The following is an 18,592-nucleotide window of genomic DNA, read 5'->3' as shown; positions in this document are numbered from 1 at the left end:
GCGCGTATGTCGCCAATACGTACCACTCCTTCGGTCATGTTGTGGTACGACCCTTTGTTGTGTAGATCACCGTCACGCACGCCGTGTAACGTACTGTCATGACTGTGCGTTATGAACATCGTGTATGCGTTCGACTAATAATTCCATCGTAATAATAAGACGCCGGTTCCGGCGCTTTATTCAAAATCTCGGATTTTCACAAAACTACAGCACCTAGAATCTTGATTTTTGCAGGGTATATTGGTTTAATAAAGTACAATATAATCGTGTAAAAAATTAATTTTAAAAATCAGTGAGGGCGTCCTCAATAGCAAATGTTATAATATGGCTTTAATCATTTCATAGCGCGAGTGTAGGAGAACTCAAATATCACAAATATACTAGGTAAAAAAAGATTTAAATGCTATTGGAAGTTGATGATTAAAGTGTTTATGCATGGTTTTGTGAAACTCATAAACATTCAACCGATTATATATTTTGAAGAGAGGTGCTGAATGACTTCTATATTCACTACCGGGGTATCCACTATGTGAAATTATTCTGAAATCTATGATTTGAATAGCACAAGGAATGCAGTTATCTTTCGGGTACAAAGTACTCCGATTATACTTCCATATATATTTTTGGAAATATTGTCGATGTGTTTTCTCCATGCAGGATTTTCGTTAATTAGTATTCCAAATTTCGTTGTGTTGAGAATAATAATTAATACAATTTGTGTTCTAGTATGTGCCCAAAAACATAACGTTTTTGACTTCTTATTTACAGACAATCTGTTGGTTTAAAACTAATTTTGTAACATCAAAACTGTTATCAATATCTGTATAAGAATATTTAATTGTTTACGATATCATTGACATACAATATAAATTGTAAAGGGCCAAAATAACACATGTGGGACATGAAACATTTGTCATACTTGATTTACAAGAGTTAAAACAGGCGTTCGGCTTTCTATTGCTAAGTGAGCTTTAAAAACAATCAAAGATAATTAGTAGATTAAATTTGGGGCACTGGTGGGATTCACGATTAAATAAAAATAAAATATCTGATGATTCTTGGGATTATTTTTATATACCAAAGCATTTCAATATTAACAACGAAATGAAAATTGAATATTTTCAAAATCAATAGGCCCTAATGATAAAAAAAAGTGATGGTTATATAGATAATATATTACATCTCCAGTTCGAAATGTAGGATATGGGATCTATGGTTAACAGCATACCATAGCAAATTTACTGGGCAGATAAATCAATGTTATAAAAGCATTGATCAGTAAACTGCTTTACAAATCAAGAATCAGAGCGCATATTTTCACTTTGATATTCGCTTAGATATATGTCAGCCTGGTTCAAGCTCTCCAACAGGATTGGCACCGTGTACACTGTGTGCTCTTGATACTTACCAACATTCAAGCGGACAGACATCATGTATTGATTGTCCTGGTAATCACGGCACATTAACAACAGGATCAACGTCAATTTTTGACTGTTTAGGTAGGTAGAGTTTTCCATCTTTTATGAAATATCACCTTTCCAACGAGTACATGGCTATATCATGATATGTATGTGCAAATTGTTTGAACAGCATTAGCTTTGGAAGATTTTCAACATGGGGGGAGATGAAAATTGAAACATATTTGGTAAGCCACCCTGGGTGTGCCCGAGGTGGGTTTCCCCCTTTGAGTCAGAAAATGTTGCAAAATATAGGTCACAAACACCCATTTTCCCTCTGTATTGCCTTTCACAAACACCCAGCCCTCCGGTTCCTAAGTCTATGAACAGGTTTGCGACATAAAGGTGAAAAGTATTTGCAGAAAAATAGCAATGTTTAGCATGTTTAGTAGTCTGGGCCACGTAAGATCCCTTTTCGTGTATCCGTGTTTTCTTTATCTTTTCAATAACCTTCATTTTATTCATGTACTGAATGTCATTCTAATGTCCTCCTCTCACGTTGTGGGAACATAATAGCCGAATTCGTCAAATGACGCAAAATAACTTTGGATATTATTTTCGCCTTGTAATTCAGGCATTTGCCCACCAGGACATAGTTCTGGCACAGGTTTGGCTCCGTGTTCCGAATGTATCGTTGACTATTATCAAGACCAAAGTCGTCAAATACAATGTCTAGTTAGTCCGTCTGGTTATGGAACTGCAAGTACAGCATCTGTTGCATATACTGGTAAACCTTAGTTTAATTTGTTTTATAGCACTAAAAAAATCTGTAGCGGCCCTTATCAGGAGGAGCAAAAAATGTTCAAACTTACAATATATTTCATTCGCAGTGTATAACCTACATGTATGGGAGAATACCGTCATGGACAAAAGTCTTGCAATGACCTTGATTAAAACGTGCTTTACTAATTAATCTGTAGCGGAACGGGATATTCACATGCTATGGTTCTACAACAGATCTCCGGACACCAAACTCCTACAAAACATCTTGTTTGTGTACCTTTACATGACAAAAAGTCACGTTTTTACCAAAATTAATGTAATTTATTAAATTATGTCATCCTAATAACTATGTTGTCTGATAAAGACTTCTTTTTGTCACGATCTCTTGTAGCACATAATTATTAAAATATCTTCTCAAGAAAAGACCCGCGTGTTCAGAAAAAAACTTTTTTACATGACTGTAGTATTTGTAGGATCTGCTTAATTTAGTCTTATAACGAGATAGGACTATTTCAATTTGTTACAGAGATCTGTCAACCTGGGTCGTGGTCTCCAACAGGATTGTTTCCGTGTAATGAATGTGCGTTTCACTTTTATCAAGACAATAGTCGTCAAACGTCATGTACACCATGTCCACCAGATACAGGCACTGAACAGAAGGGCTCAACGAGTATTGATCACTGTGTGGGTAGGTCTATAATAATGAGTATTCGTACAGTATTATGGTGTTTTGGGGACTCGTACCACAGTGGTTTCTAAAATGAAGTTGTCTGGTTTGTTTTGATCATGAGCTGATTCTGAAAGAACAACATTTTTCTGATTTCTGAATCATTGGTTTAGAATAAAATTTCAATGTAGGAAATGAAATAACATTACGTGCAAGATCTGATGAAACTACTTCTCTGATATTAAATTAATAAAAAGGTTTTGAAAGTAGCTTTTCATGCACACATTATTATCTTGACCCATCGTAAAACAGCTTGAATCTTAACCTTATTTATTTCAGTCATCGAATTGTCATTTTGTCAACCTGGTACCAAATCTTCATCAGGATTTAAGCCCTGCGATCCTTGTGCCATTGATTTTTACCAGGACTCTGTTGGACAAACATCATGTATCGCTTGTCCCGTTGATATGGGGACACTGGAGGAGGGTTCCGCAAGTATTGACGAATGTAAAGGTAATATCGAAACGTGTCTCTGTAGGTTAAAATTTTAAATTCTAAGATATTTGGAAAGATAGAGTGGGTGATGATAATGAGGAGGATGATCTCTTTATCTAATATCCAGATATTTGTCCACCGGGTACATGGTCATCTACCGGACTTGCACCTTGCACAGATTGTGAATTTGATTCTTACAGAGCTTCAAGCCGATCTACCTTGTGTGATGATTGTCCTGTCGGCACAGCGACTCTCCAGCAGGGATCAGACACCCTATTGCAGTGTTTAGGTACGTTAATACTAGGAATTTTAGCGTATTAGATCGGAATCCTTGTGGAATGGAATGTGATCCTGCAGCCCTACAAAGTTTGTCTAGCTCTCTACGACATGTGGTGAGGGTTTAAGGCTTTCGATGGCTCATCTGGCCTCAACTGACAGGTCGATCTGTCTGTTTTAGCAAATTTTACTTGTGTTATTGGAAGCTGAAGAGTATTTAAATCCCCTTACCCAAATTATTGGGTGGGCTGTGGCCACCGGTTCCTTAGCATATGGAGTATGCAACGCGTGACGACAACTTATGAAATAACACTTCTAGTTCTTCGGTACTTTACAAGAAAGGTTATTGATGAATCCAGATGAAGTTGATTTTGACTTTATATCCACAAAGGCGATGCAGAAACCATATTATATTATATTATAATCTTATAGACACAGATATTAAAAATCAAGTTGTGATCTAAGTACTACGTACGCACATGGCACCACACCCATTCAAACAGGCAAGATTATTATTTTTGGTGTGTGAGGGTGCGTGTATAATATGTTTTGTTGTTATCTTCATGAATAGATATTTGTCAGCCCGGAACATTTTCTGCGACAGGATTAGAAGAAGAAGAAGCTCCGTGTACAAATTGTCCACTGAATTTCTACCAGAGTTTAAGTCGTGCTACAGAATGTCTACCGTGTCCGACTGGTACCATAACTCTGCAAGAGGCTTCACAAAGTCAGAATCAATGTTCACGTAAGATCATATTATTTGATTAGCCAATTTGCAGAATATAATCTTAAATGTGATTGGAAACGTGTATCTTGCTTATTATAGGTGTAACAAAGGCCTCCTTGATAATCAAGCTAGCATCTGCGGTATGTGTTATTTGAGAGTTTGTTTTGTCAAATGTTGATAATCTTTTATTTCAAAACAGGTCAGTGTGCTTGTATATATCTTTAGCCTGGTTTCCATATTTGTTCGATCCTGGCTCTGCACGACTTAAGTGTCTGCACGCACAGAATTATAGACTTAAAGAAACATAACAGTAGGATTGATTAAAGCAAATTTGGCATATCTCAAAGTTAAATGTGACCATCCACCACAAACCGGCCGTAAAGTGGGCAAATTGTATTCTGAGTTACAGTGCAAAGGTTCTATTCATAGGCACCTCAAGTTAATGCTACATGTATCTCATTTTGCTAGTGCCGGTCAAACACCAATCATTAATCCTATTGTTGAAGAGGATAATAAGCGTCTACCTATGTATACAATTCTTAAAAAGCTTTAGTCTTTGTTTGCATTCAGTGCATTGGCTAAATCCTGTTCAAGTGGTGGAACACAAAGCATAGTAGGTCTATTTTGTTTTGTATGTATCAACAATGAGAGGACATTCCTGGACCTCATTGACTTGGGGATAATATGAAGTGACCGCCAATTATGACCGTTTGATATTTATTACCAGCAATGTGGAAAAAGAGACATATGTAGCAAATTTCAAATGATATGTCATTTTAAAGCGTATGATATATATTTTCTAAACACGAAATAAAACAAACTTGACCGAGAGCCGACATAACGACCATGGTGGACGGTCACAAATGCTCTAGTCTCTCCACAATGCGTCTGATGTGACGATATTTTTGGGCGAGCAGTTCGTATTTTTTTGTGCCAAAGAGAGACAATTAACTTCCTTATCACTGCTACTTATTGGACATAAAATGCTACTAGAAGTAGAAGCGCTTTCCCACATGTGATGTTTGGGAACTTAACGCTTTAACTGGGAGTCGACCCAGGAACGGTGATATCATATTGCGCATTTGCATATCTCTAGCCAGTGTCTGGTGTAGGCTACATAAAGACTTTTAAGTCTTTATGTTGGCCCATACCAGACAAAAAGAGTGCGACCCTTAATAGCAATACTGATCTTACTAATAACAACAATTTGTGCATTTTGAACAGAATACTGTCACCCCGGCTCAAGTTCTCCAACAGGCTTAGCAACATGTACGTTGTGTCAAAGGAACTTCTATCAGCCTAATAGTGGAGCTACTGTGTGCTTACCTTGCCCGTCATATACAGCAACGGACCAGGAAGGAGCCACCTTTGTATAGGTCAGGAATTTCTTATAAAAAAATTATCTATATCAAAATTACCTATCATGAATTTCTGCTAGCTACTGTCTATTAAGGGATCTAGAATGAGCGTTTATGGCGTTTCGACAGTATTTTTTGTGGGACATGAGAGCACCTCAGACGTATCGAATTGCATTCTGAATACGAATAATTTTCATTTTTTGAAATTCACGATATAATACAAATTTTATGACAAATTATTAAAATTTGATATTTTTCAATTTTTGATATATAACAGTCCTCGAAATAAATTTTATAAATCTAATGATATATTCTTAAAGTGTATGTAGCTGGGAGGAAAAGCCGACGATCAATTGAAAATTCTGACCTTTTATATTGAAGATATGGATTTTTTTCCCCAAAAGACCTATTTTTTTTGGTGTTTTGGGGAAAAAAATCCATATCTTCAATACGAAAGGTCAAAATTTTCAATTGATCGTCGGCTTTTCATCCCACCTACATACACCTTAAGTATAAATCATCAGATTTATAAAGTTTACTTCAAGTACTGTTAAATATCAAAAATATCAATTTTAATGATTTGCCATAAAATGTGTATTACATTGCGAATTTCAAAAATCAAAATTATTTGATATCAGAAGGACATTCTTCGTATTCAGAATGCAATTCGATATGTCTAATGTGCTCTAATGTCCCACAATAAATTCTGTCCAAACGTTCATACCCCTTCCCTTAATGACGTAACTTTCTTAATAATCCGTATGAAATCTTACGATTCAACCACATACAGACATGTGTAGACCAGGCTACAGCTCATCCAATGCCCTAGTTCCATGTACCAAATGCTCTCCAGGATTCTACCAACCAAATTACGGAGCATCTGCTTGTTTGCCGTGTGCAGAGGGCTCGTACACCGACAAATCTGCATCTATCCAATGTTATCCATGTGAACCAGGCTCTTCCCAACACAGAATAGGTGCTAGCCAGTGTGAACTGTGTGATTATGACTTTTATCAGCACATGTATGGAGCAATGGATTGCGTTCATTGCCCCATGGGCACTACAACTCGTGACATGGGGTCAAGAAATGTTTCAGAATGCCAATGTAAGACAATATAATATTCCAAAGTTTATTAAAAGGGCATTTCGTGATCCACAGCCTCATCCTCCCACTTTTCTCAAAAAAGTTGAGATTTTTATACCACTTGAAACCTCTGGCTACATAATGTTTATGTACCAGATATTTCTTACAGTAATTCGTTTAGCAAAAATATCGTCAAATTTGAATTTCGTTCTGGTATACCAGAACGAAATTACAACAATGGCCCTATGGAACAGTGTAATACACATAATCATGCATAACTCGCAAACACAAAATCGGAATCGGCTGAAATTTTGGGAATAAGCTTTTTTCGTGGATACCTACTGAAAATGTCATAAAAAGAGGATGCTAGGATCGCGAAATCCTCCTTTAAGTGTGCATCGTTTACTTAAAGGAGTATTTCGTGATCCTAGCATCCTCTATTTATGTCATTTTTCATTAGATATCCACGAAAAAAACCTATTACCAAAATTTCAGTTGATTCCGATTTTGCGTTCGCGAGTTATGCATGATTATGTGTATTACACTGCTCCATAGACAATGCGTTGTAATTTCGTTCTGGTGCACCAGAACGAAATTCAAATTTCACGATATCTTTGCTAAACGAATTAATCTGCAAGAAATATTTTGTACATAAACATTATGTAACCAGAGGTTTCCAGTGATATAAAAATCTCACCTTTGAGAAAAGTGGGGATGAGGCTGTGGATCACGAAATGCTACTTTAAGTTTTACCTGAAACTGAAATATACTAGTTATTACCTTCTGTGGAATGATGCTTTCTTTCTTTCACTTATAACTCTTATTTTATAACATTTTCTACCCTACTTATGGCCAACAGCTGGCTGTCACCCAGGTGAAAGTTCCCCATCAGGTCTCTTACCATGTACCCCATGTGATCCAGGATCAGCTGAACCAGGCTACCACTCGACCCTCTGTGACCCCTGCGCACCTGGGTTTTACCAACCAGACCTCGGTACCATTGCCTGTATTCCCTGCCGGCCTGGAACCAATCAGCCGCATACGGGTGAGACAAAATGTGTGCTTTGTGATATCGATTTCTACATGGACTTGAGCGGAGCTTCAGAGTGCAAACCGTGTCCGATGCATACATCAACCTGGGGAACAGGATCAGAACAAGTTGCCAAATGTTTAGGTATATTTGCGGTTCTCATTATGAAAACGAAATATTGTACTGTTATGACTCTTGTTATTATTTGCTTCTGATGGTACCACAGGAGTGCCTCTAATAGAAGATGAAGAAGAAGAGGTGGAGGAAGAGGAAGAAGAGCAAAGAATAAAAGACACTGTAGCTCCGGCTCTATATACCCACATTATATAGTTTTCGAAGATGGAGGTGAGGCAGCGGATATATTGAATCTGAGGGCGAAAGGGATTCGCAAATAATTGCGATAAGATACGAAAACATGATTTTAAAAAAATGACACAAACTTCTCTTTTTGTTGACAGCGTGTCTCTACATTGACAAAATGACAGGACTTGATTATGATCAAGATGGCCTGGGAGACGAATGTGATCCTGATGATGACAACGATGGTATGTGGTTATTAGAAACGTATAATATATAAGAGTACTGTATTACTGCCTTTAATAGACTTTGTATTTTCACTTCACTTCTTGAAGTCCATTTTCTGGTTACGGTTCGCTGTCTCTAAGGTTCGCTATCTCTAAGGTTCGCTATCTGTAAGGTTCGTTATCACTAATTACGAAAAAGGTTCGCTATACCTAAGGTTCGATATCACTAATTTTGAAAAAGGTTCGGTATTTCTAAGGTTCGATATCACTAATTTTAAATAAGGTTCGCTATCTCTAATTTTAAATAAGGTCCGCTATCACTAATTTATTGAAGGTTCGCTATCTCTAAGGTTTGCTATCACTAATTTAAAATAAGGTCCGCTATCTCTAATTTTAACAATCCCGGTATCCCTAAGGTTCGCTATCTCTAATTTTAAATAAGGTCCGCTATCTATAAGGTTCGCTATCTCTAAGGTTCGCTATCTCTAAGGTTCGCTATCACTAATTTCAAATAAGGTTCGCTATCTCTAATTTTAAATAAGGTTCGCTATCTCTAATTTTAAATAAGGTTCGCTATCTCTAATTTCAAATAAGGTTCGCTATAGCGGTCCTTATTTAAAATTAGAGATAGCGGACCTTATTTGAAATTAGAGATAGCGGACCTTATTAAAAATTAGAGATAGTGGACCTTATTTAAGATTAGTGATAACGAACCTTAGGTATAGCGAACCTTAATCGAAATAGTGATAACGAACCTTAGAGATAGCGAACCTTAATTAATTAGGGATAGCGAACCTGAAACAAAATTAGTGATAGCGAACCTTAGGTATAGCGGACCTTTATTGGAATTAGTGATAACGAACCTTAGAGATAGCGAACCTTCAATAAATTAGTGATAGCGGACCTTATTCAAAATTAGTGATAGCGAACCTTAGGTATAGCGGACCTTTATTGGAATTAGTGATAACGAACCTTAGAGATAGCGAACCTTCAATAAATTAGTGATAGCGGACCTTATTCAAAATTAGTGATAGCGAACCTTATTTTAAATAAGTGATAGCGAACCTTATTTATAATTAGTGAAATCGAACCTTAGAACTAGCGAACCTTATTCTAAATTAGTGATATCGAACCTTAGAAGTAGCGGACCCTTTTTTAGGTATAGCGAACCCTTTTCTCTATTAGAGATAGCGGGATTCTGATCTCCATAGACTTTACACGTTAGTGATAGCGAACCTTAGAGATAGCGAACCTTAGAGATAGCGGACCTTAGAGATAGCGGGATGTCACCGATTTTCTATCTGTCACATTAGATGCCCACATAAAAATGTTGTCATATGGGTTAATGATTTACAATTGATAATATTATAGCTCCATTGTGCAGTCTTGTGAAATGTCCGTCACCTGAAACATTTAGTTGTCAAATGTTGAGAGTCTTGTATGCTACAAGCAATACGGTAAATTTGACTGAAAAAGCACGGCAGTGAAATTATATCACATTGTCTGTAAGGCACTTGTAGCATAATGAATACGTTACACAGCACTCTTGTCTTGTAACCTAATGACATTGGTATAGTGAATACGTTATATAGCACTCTTATCTTGTAACTGAATGGCATTGGTATAGTGAATACGTTATATAGCACTCTTATCTTGTAACTGAATGACATTGGTATAGTGAATACATTACACAGCACTTTTATCTTGTAACTTAATGACATTGGTATAGTGAATACATTACACAGCACTCTTATCTTGTAACTGAATGACATTAGAAGTATAGTGAATACGTTACATAACACTCTTATCTTGTAACCTAATGACATTGGTATAGTGAATACGTTGTATACAGCACTCTTATCTTGTAACCTAATGACATTAGAAGTATAGTGAATACGTTACACAGGACTCTTGTCTTGTAACTGAATGACATTGGTATAGTGAATACGTTACACAGCACTCTTATCTTGCAACCTAATGACATTGGTATAGTGAAGACGTTACACAGCACTCTTATCTTGTAACTGAATGACACTAGAAGTATAGTGAATACGTTACATAACACTCTTATCTTGTAACTTAATGACATTGGTATAGTGAATACGGTACACAACACTCTTATCTTGTAAGTTGTAACTTAACATTGACATTCGTATAGTGAATACGTTACACAGCACTCTTATCTTGTAACCTAATGACATTAGACGTATTAGTGAATACGTTACACAGCACTCTTGTCTTGTAACTGAATGACATTGGTATAGTGAATACGTTACACAGCACTCTTATCGTGTAACTGAATGACATTGGTATAGTGAATACGTTGCATGCACAGCACTCTTTATCTTGTAACTGAATGACATTGGTATAGTGAATACGTTGCACAGCACTCTTATCTTGTAATTGGTATAGTGAATACGTTACACAACATTCTTATCTTGTAATTTAACATTGACATTCGTATAGTGAATACGTTACACAGCACTCTTATCTTGTAACTGAATGACATTGGTATAGTGAATACGTTGCATGCACAGCACTCTTTATCTTGTAACTGAATGACATTGGTATAGTGAATACGTTGCACAGCACTCTTATCTTGTAATTGGTATAGTGAATACGTTACACAACACTCTTATCTTGTAATTTAACATTGACATTCGTATAGTGAATACGTTACACAGCACTCTTATCTTGTAACCTAATGACATTAGACGTATAGTGAATACGTTACACAGCACTCTTGTCTTGTAACTGAATGACATTGGTATAGTGAATACATTACACAGCACTCTTATCATGTAACTGAATGACATTGGTATAGTGAATACGTTACACAGCACTCTTATCCTGTAACTGAATGACATTGGTATAATGAATACGATACACAGCACTCTTATCTTGTAACTGAATGACATTGGTACCCTTACGAAAATGCAAGCAATGAAAAATGTGTGCGACAGCATGCAGCACGCGTGCGGCAGTGTGCAGCACACGTGCAGATGTGTGCAGCATGCAAGCAAGGCCTGCTGGTAGCGTGTTCATGTGTGCAAACCAGCTGTGTGCATGCAGGCACCGCACACAAATATCCACCGCGCACACAATTTGCTTGCAGAACCTGCGTGCAGACTACCAATCTGTACGCAAATTACGTGCAGACTACACTTGTGTGCGGACTGTAGGACTGCATGCAAATTGCACGCATCTTGCATGCAGCACACATATTGCTGCACGCATGCAGGATTTTTAGAATGCTGCACGCATACGGTTTCCAGAAACAGTGAAGGTAAAATGCTGCATGCATGCAGGATTTTCAATGACTAATTCACCTTTACACAACTGACATCAAGTCACAATTTGGCAATGATCTAGAAGTGAAAATATTTAAATGTTTACAATGAATAAATAAATTAGCCTTCAGACCAAAATTTTCTAAGTATTTAACCTTCAGACCAAGATTTTTGGCAGACCAAGAGGGGGGGCAAGCAATTTTGGCAGGCCAACAGGGAGGGGGCAAGCATTTTTGGCAGGTCTAGAGGGGAGGGCATGATAAGCAAATTCCTGTTTCGATAGTTGGCATTTCAACTTTGGGCCAATGTTGGAATGCTATTCCTGTTTTGATAGTTGGCATTGAAACACTGGGCCAATGTTGCAATGCCATTCCTGTTTCGATAGTTGGCATTGCAACATTAGGCCGATGGAATGTCATTCCTGTTTCAAAAGTTGACATTGCAACATTGGGCCAATGTTGGAATTCCATTCCTGTTTCAATAGTAGGCATTGCATCATTGGCCCAATGTTGGAATGCCATTTCTTTTTCAATAGTTGGCATTGCAATATTGGGCCAATGTTGGTATGCCATTCATGAATCAACAGTTAATTGGCACTGCAAAAAATTAAAACAAAATTCACATTTTTGTAGTGAATGTTATCAATATTCACAGTAAATTTGATCAATATTCATAAAATGATGCACTTTGGCAGGTTTAGTCATCAAAATATTGCTTATATTAACTTAAAACACTTACTCAAATGTGTATACCACAATAGCTCAAATGGTAAAGCATCAGACTCCCCATGCAGAAGGTCCCAGGTTCAAAATCAGGTAGGTTAAGATAGATAAGTGACTTGTATAAAATGAAGCTAGGCAATTTTAGTTCATTGTGAAATGGATAGCCAGGTTATGTAAGACTAATTGTAAGGACAGTATACACTGTTAACCATTATTTTTGATTTTTTTTTTTTCATGATTTTGTCTCGCATATATATGGCCAGTACGAGCTGCACGCATGCAGCGCACGCTAATGGATTTGCATGCTGCATGCAAACTGCACACGCTCATGACCTGCACGCATGCAGCAAGCATCTGCACGCTTCCCTGCATGCGTGCCTCGTTCCAAATATACGCATCCGCACGCTACCAACTGCACGCGTGCTGCATGTAGTGCGGCACGCGTGCTGCTTGCATGCTGCATGCGTTCAAAAACTGCGTGCCATTTTCGTAAGGGTATAGTGAATACGTTGCATAGCACTCTTATCTTGTAACTGAATGACATTAGAAGTATAGTGAATACGTTGCAAAGCACTCTTGTCTTGTAACTGAATGACATTAGAAGTATAGTGAATACGTTACACAGCACTCTAGTCTTGTAACTGAATGACATTGGTATAGTGAATACGTTACACATCACTCTTATCTTGTAACTGAATGACATTAGACGTATAGTGAATACGTTACACAGCACTCTTATCTTGTAACTGAATGACATTAGAAGTATAGTGAATACGTTGCAAAGCACTCTTGTCTTGTAACTGAATGACATTAGAAATATAGTGAATACGTTACACAGCACTCTAGTCTTGTAACTGAATGACATTGGTATAGTGAATACGTTACACAGCACTCTTATCTTGTAACTTAATGACATTAGACGTATAGTGAATACGTTACACAGCACTCTTGTCTTGTAACTGAATGACATTGGTATAGTGAATACGTTACACATCACTCTTATCTTGTAACTGAATGACATTAGACGTATAGTGAATACGTTACACAGCACTCTTGTCTTGTAACTGAATGACATTGGTATAGTGAATACGTTACACAGCACTCTTGTCTTGTAACTGAATGACATTGGTATAGTGAATACGTTACACAGCACTCTTGTCTTGTAACTGAATGACATTGGTATAGTGAATACATTACACAGCACTCTTATCTTGTAACTGAATGACATTGGTATAGTGAATACGTTACACAGCACTCTTATCTTGACATTGGTATAGTGAATACACTACACAGCACTCTTGTCTTGTAACCTAATGATATTGGTATAGTGAATACGTCACACAGCACTCTTATCTTGTAACTGAATGACATTGGTATAATGAATACGTTACAAAGCACTCTTATCTTGTAACTTAATGACATTAGACGTATAGTGAATACGTTACACAGCACTCTTGTCTTGTAACTGAATGACATTGAATACGTTACACAACACTCTTATCTTGTAACTTAATGACATTGGTATAGTGAATACATTACATAGCACTCTTGTCTTGTAACCTAATGACATTGGTATAGTGAATACGTTGTACAGCACTCTTATCTTTTAACTGAATGATATTTGTATAGTGAATATGTTACACAGTACTCTTATCTTTGGCATTTCTATAATGAATACGTTACACAGCACTCTTATCTTGTAACCTAAAGACATTGGAATAGTTGATACGTTACACAGCACTCTTATTATCTTATTTTAACAGACATTTTGGATGTAGACGATAATTGTCATTGGACCCCGAATACTGACCAGGCAAACAATGACCATGATAGCCTTGGTAATGCTTGTGATAACTGTAATAATGCCACCAACGTCGATCAAGTCGATTCCGATGGTGACGGACATGGCGATCAATGTGATAATTGCCCTGAGGAGGAGAATGCCGATCAAGATGATAACGATGACGATGGGTTTGGTGATGAGTGCGATTCTTGCCCATATACTGTCGATGATTCATCCCAAGTAGATGGAGATGAAGATCGGGTATGGGATAGCTGCGATAACTGTCCAGGTATGTTATGTTGTGTACTACAATGTAATTAAGTTACCGAAACGAGAGATAACATAATTATACAAAGAAATACATCAGGGATGATCCGATGTCTTTTCTTGTAATTTATATAAAACAGGTAAAGGAGATTTTCAATTATAGAATATGCTGATTGAATTAAAATGTAATAATAGGCAAATATTTTATGGCACAAACTTTATGCCCCAAAAGGGAAACGAAATGCAGCCGAACTGTCAAATCGTTAATGCATCGTGATGCCGGAGTGTATTAACCGCCAGAGACGAGCGTCGTAATTTTCTTGAGATAATCTTTTTACTGCAACAAGAAACAATAAACCGTATTTTTCAAATCTCAATCTTACATCACTAGGCGATTTATGTTTTATTAGGTATGTCTAATCGAAACCAAAAAGACGGTGATACCGATAACCACGGGGATGTCTGTGACAATTGTCCTGAAATGCCAAACCCATCTCAGGAGGACACGGATGATGATGGTATTGGTGATGCATGTGATAATTGTGTGGACTCTGAGAACGTAGACCAACAAGATCGTGATAAGGATGGAGTGGGTGATGTTTGTGATGTGTAAGTATAACTGTAGTGCACTTCTGTTTACAGTTTTCTCAGTGTTCTAAAGTATTATTTTGTTTCAATGGAAAAAAAACCTATGTCTGTAGACATACGGTATAACATTTATTTGTTGTTTTGTTTGCGAGTAAACGCATATATTTTCCCAAGTTTGTTTGTAATTGACGGACTCTCCAAGCCGTTTGTTCAACACATAAATTTAAAGTCGCATGATGCGTTGATGAGATGCTTAGGTTATGGACCCCTTTGACCACCAATGAGGGGGCAATTTGGGATATTTTGGATCAGTATTGCCAATGATTTAAACATGAAAATATGCTAATTTTTCTGCATGTGCATTCATATGAATTAAACACCAATCAATCCATTTATCATTATATGCTGACCAGAGTGTTTTTAATTTTTGAAACGTTTGATCACTCATAATTGGCCCTGTACTCGTAAAAAGCAAAAAAGAAATACCTTGGGCCGTAAAATCGAAGAAAAGATATATTATATAGTGATGGGCCCGTAAAAGGCAAAGAAAAGATAATATTGCACAAGGTCTATGACAAAAAATGAACTTTCTAATGATATCAATTTTGAAGTGACAAAAGTGGGGATGCGACTGCTGTTCAGACCTTCCGTTAATCTAACCAAGACACGACGTTTTCAGATACACTTCCCCCCGGGACTTTCCCTGCCCGGGATTTCCATGGAGAATAACACTTTTGAATATACATATTGCAATTAAATACACCATACTCTGTCTGTGGATGCATCTGTCTGCATGCATTTGCCCGCAGTTATCCCTTAAACTTATACATGGTCGTGACTATGGGTGTCTGTAACGTGGTCCAAGCTAGAGTATTTTTGTTAATTTGACATTCTTTAAATGTTTTTAATAAAGGTGTGACGATAGAACAAACGAGTGCTCCGAGGAAGCTCCTGGTAAGTAGGCCGACATGATGAGTAGACATGATGACGGTTTTTATCTAATTCTGTTTATAGAAAAAGTTTAAATGTCGGGATATAAAGGGTACAAACACGTTTAAATAACATTCATAAATATTTTTGAAAACGTGATGCAAAACATTCTAACAAACTAGCAAAGTAAGTTTAAACAGTCATTCAATAAAAAATTATTGAGAACTAACCTCAATATTTCGACGTGTGACACACGTCCACATCAGGAGAACTCCAAAGATGTTGCGAAGGAGTTGACTTCACGATTGACCTGAGATGACCTTAATTAGGTCTAGTCAATGAAGTGTATAGTGTCGGGATCTCGAGGCCCTGGTCTCGGTGGAGTTGCGGCGTGTGTCTTCTGATTTGTCATGTTTGTATGGCTTCCCTCACTAAACGTGGGTATTCTCTGTCTTCTCTGTCTAGCACTTTAACATAGTCCCAATCTATGAAATGGCGTGAATCTGTACAGTGTTCTGTGACCGCCGAGGGAGTCCTGCTATGGGGCAGTAGTTCTTTTAACCGTTGCCCCAGTTGGCGGCCAGATTGTCCAATATAAGATTTTGGACAGTCTGTACAGTTGAGTTGATACACACAACCAGCTCGTTTTTCCAGCGGGATTGGATCCTTTGGTGAAAGAAGTAATTTCCTCAAAGTAGTATAGGGTTTAAAGGATGTTGATACCCTGTATGATTTTAAAATGCGCTGCAGTTTCTGTGACAGTTCGTTCATCAATGAAAGGGGAGGGTGATGTAAGTCTTGCTCTTTTGGCTAGGCGGAGCAGGTTCGGAGACTTCCGTGGCAAGTTCCAGGGGCTTTTTCTGACTGTTGGACAAGTCAAACGTTCATTGGCGATAACTGCAGTTACCTAGAGCACCCTTCAGGGATGTCAGTTTTCAGGCAATTGCCTGATTTCAGGCCTTTTGCTACTCCAAATTTCCGCACTTTTATTTATTTTCAGCCCGTTTTGAGACTTTTTAGCCCAAATTTGCGCGCTTTTTCAGGCTTTTTCTGCCAAGTCACTTCAGGCCACGTTCATCCCTGACCCTTAATGTGATCTATTTCTTTAGTCCTTCTTGATCAGTGACGGGCTGTTTTAGCTCTTTGTGTTAAGGTTCTGATGACGCTAAGTTTGTGAGAGACCGGGTGATGGGAATCGTCTTCCTTGCGAGTGATCTTAGTGCCCAAAAAGGCAAGATGGTTGTCAGATGTGAACTTTATATGGGGATTCTGCGAGTTACTATGGTTAAAGAAAGCGTCGTGTCAGTCTTACGACGGATCACTAATGTATCGTCGACATATCTTAACCATATCTTAGGTTTAATTAGGGAGTTTCTGAGTGCCGAGGATTCAAAACGTTCCATAAACAGATTGGCTATGACTGGGCTGGCCGAGCCACCCATGGTACAGCCCTCGCATTGTTGGTAAAATTGTACACTGTACACTTCATTGATTAGACCTAAGGTCATCTGAGGTCTATCGTGAAGTCAACCCCTTCACAACATCGTTGGAGTTCTCCTGATGAGGACGTGTGTCACATGTCGAAATTTTGAGGTTAGTTATCAATAATTTGTCTTGAATGACTGTTTAAACTTACTTTGCTGTTTTAGTAACCAACACATATGAATATTGACTCGAATTCTAACAGAATCATCAGGCTTTTATTGGCTTCCCGCTCTCCTTGCCACTGTTAGCTCCGTTGCCATTTTATCTGCTTTGATATGTTGTTGCTTTATACTTCTGGCAAAACGTAAACGACGTAAGAAAAGAAAGAGCTACCCTGTCGATAAGAGGCGATATGCATTTACCTATGGCGATGTAAGTATGAATGGTTGTAAACAGGTTTTTAGCAGATCTAATGAACGGCAATGTATTTGAGCAAGTAAATTTGAATTGATATGATGTCATTTTCAAGATTTGATCTGTGATTTGACATTGATATATAATCAATTGCCCTGTTTCCTGTGAACTTTAACCATTTCATTTTATTTATTTCCATTTTCTGACACAGTTTATCTTTACTATTTAATTTTTACCCGGATTTATTTTTTACCGTGCCTCTCTTTTTTCCCAAAGCATCGCACAGGTCTTTAGCTGCGATTAAGTTCCAATTAAGTTATATGCCTAATTATATTAATCATTTGGAATTTATGCCATAATCATTTGAAGTATTATTCTTTATTTTCTTGTCTTTCAGGTGTATTTTAAAGATGATAAAGGTAATACCATGATACCAGAGGGCACGCCGCAGAATTTGAGAAGAAAAAGCGCTAATTTATCATATTAAAATAAATATCAAATATTCTTTTAAAATAGCCATTTAACATTAAGTCTTTGTACATGTATAGAGAATTCTAAGGACATAAAACTGTTAGATGGCTTCGCAGTCAGTTTCTGCCTATATATTTTTAAATTGAATTTCTTCACTTATATAATATCTTTTCACCTATATTTCAGCTGCCGCATAATATAAACTGTAAATAATAGCCAATAATTATCAGTGGCGTAGCGGATCCTGGGGGAGGGGCATCGACTTTGATTGGGGAGAGGGATATGGGCATGGAGCCTGATGGGGAGAGGGAGAGGAGCACAAGCCTTTTTTCTGCAATTTTCCTATGGGATTTTCTAAATT

The 18,592-nt window shown here is 37.4% G+C and overlaps 2 protein-coding genes and 1 long non-coding RNA gene across 3 annotated transcripts; all 3 read left to right on the top strand.

The window, feature by feature from the left end:
- The first annotated feature begins 1,358 nt into the window (after positions 1 to 1,358).
- LOC140166576 (uncharacterized) lies at positions 1,359 to 2,862 on the top strand. Its single transcript, XR_011860887.1, has 3 exons — positions 1,359 to 1,499; positions 2,032 to 2,184; positions 2,707 to 2,862. It is a non-coding gene; the product is annotated as an uncharacterized lncRNA (long non-coding RNA).
- Positions 2,863 to 3,199: 337 nt separating this feature from the next.
- Positions 3,200 to 5,721, top strand: LOC140161783 (signal peptide, CUB and EGF-like domain-containing protein 2). Its single transcript, XM_072185083.1, has 4 exons — positions 3,200 to 3,360; positions 3,470 to 3,631; positions 4,190 to 4,363; positions 5,570 to 5,721. Exons 1-4 carry the CDS (start codon positions 3,315 to 3,317, stop codon positions 5,719 to 5,721), a joined length of 534 nt encoding a protein of 177 aa, XP_072041184.1. The 5' UTR covers positions 3,200 to 3,314.
- Positions 5,722 to 6,494: 773 nt separating this feature from the next.
- On the top strand, positions 6,495 to 18,271 carry LOC140166566 (uncharacterized). Its single transcript, XM_072190064.1, has 8 exons — positions 6,495 to 6,808; positions 7,647 to 7,961; positions 8,276 to 8,362; positions 14,117 to 14,425; positions 14,814 to 15,012; positions 15,905 to 15,945; positions 17,609 to 17,778; positions 18,158 to 18,271. Exons 1-8 carry the CDS (start codon positions 6,496 to 6,498, stop codon positions 18,245 to 18,247), a joined length of 1,524 nt encoding a protein of 507 aa, XP_072046165.1. The 5' UTR covers position 6,495; the 3' UTR covers positions 18,248 to 18,271.
- Positions 18,272 to 18,592: the final 321 nt, after the last annotated feature.

The sequence above is a fragment of the Amphiura filiformis genome, chromosome 1, assembly GCF_039555335.1.
Source record: "Amphiura filiformis chromosome 1, Afil_fr2py, whole genome shotgun sequence".
NCBI lineage: Eukaryota > Metazoa > Echinodermata > Ophiuroidea > Amphilepidida > Amphiuridae > Amphiura > Amphiura filiformis.
Note: the sequence above shows the minus strand (reverse complement) of the source record. Positions and strands in the feature narration are given on the sequence as shown.

Excerpts from the sequence above, each read along its gene's own strand:
- LOC140161783 (XM_072185083.1), top strand. The coding sequence starts at position 3,315 with ATGGGGACACTGGAGGAGGGTTCCGCAAGTATTGACGAATGTAAAG. Across the intron at positions 3,632-4,189 it reads CACCCTATTGCAGTGTTTAG|ATATTTGTCAGCCCGGAACA; the intron begins GTACGTTAATAC and ends CTTCATGAATAG. Across the intron at positions 4,364-5,569 it reads AAGTCAGAATCAATGTTCAC|AATACTGTCACCCCGGCTCA; the intron begins GTAAGATCATAT and ends CATTTTGAACAG.
- LOC140166566 (XM_072190064.1), top strand. The coding sequence starts at position 6,496 with ATGTGTAGACCAGGCTACAGCTCATCCAATGCCCTAGTTCCATGTACC. Across the intron at positions 6,809-7,646 it reads AAATGTTTCAGAATGCCAAT|CTGGCTGTCACCCAGGTGAA; the intron begins GTAAGACAATAT and ends TATGGCCAACAG. Across the intron at positions 7,962-8,275 it reads ACAAGTTGCCAAATGTTTAG|CGTGTCTCTACATTGACAAA; the intron begins GTATATTTGCGG and ends TTTTGTTGACAG.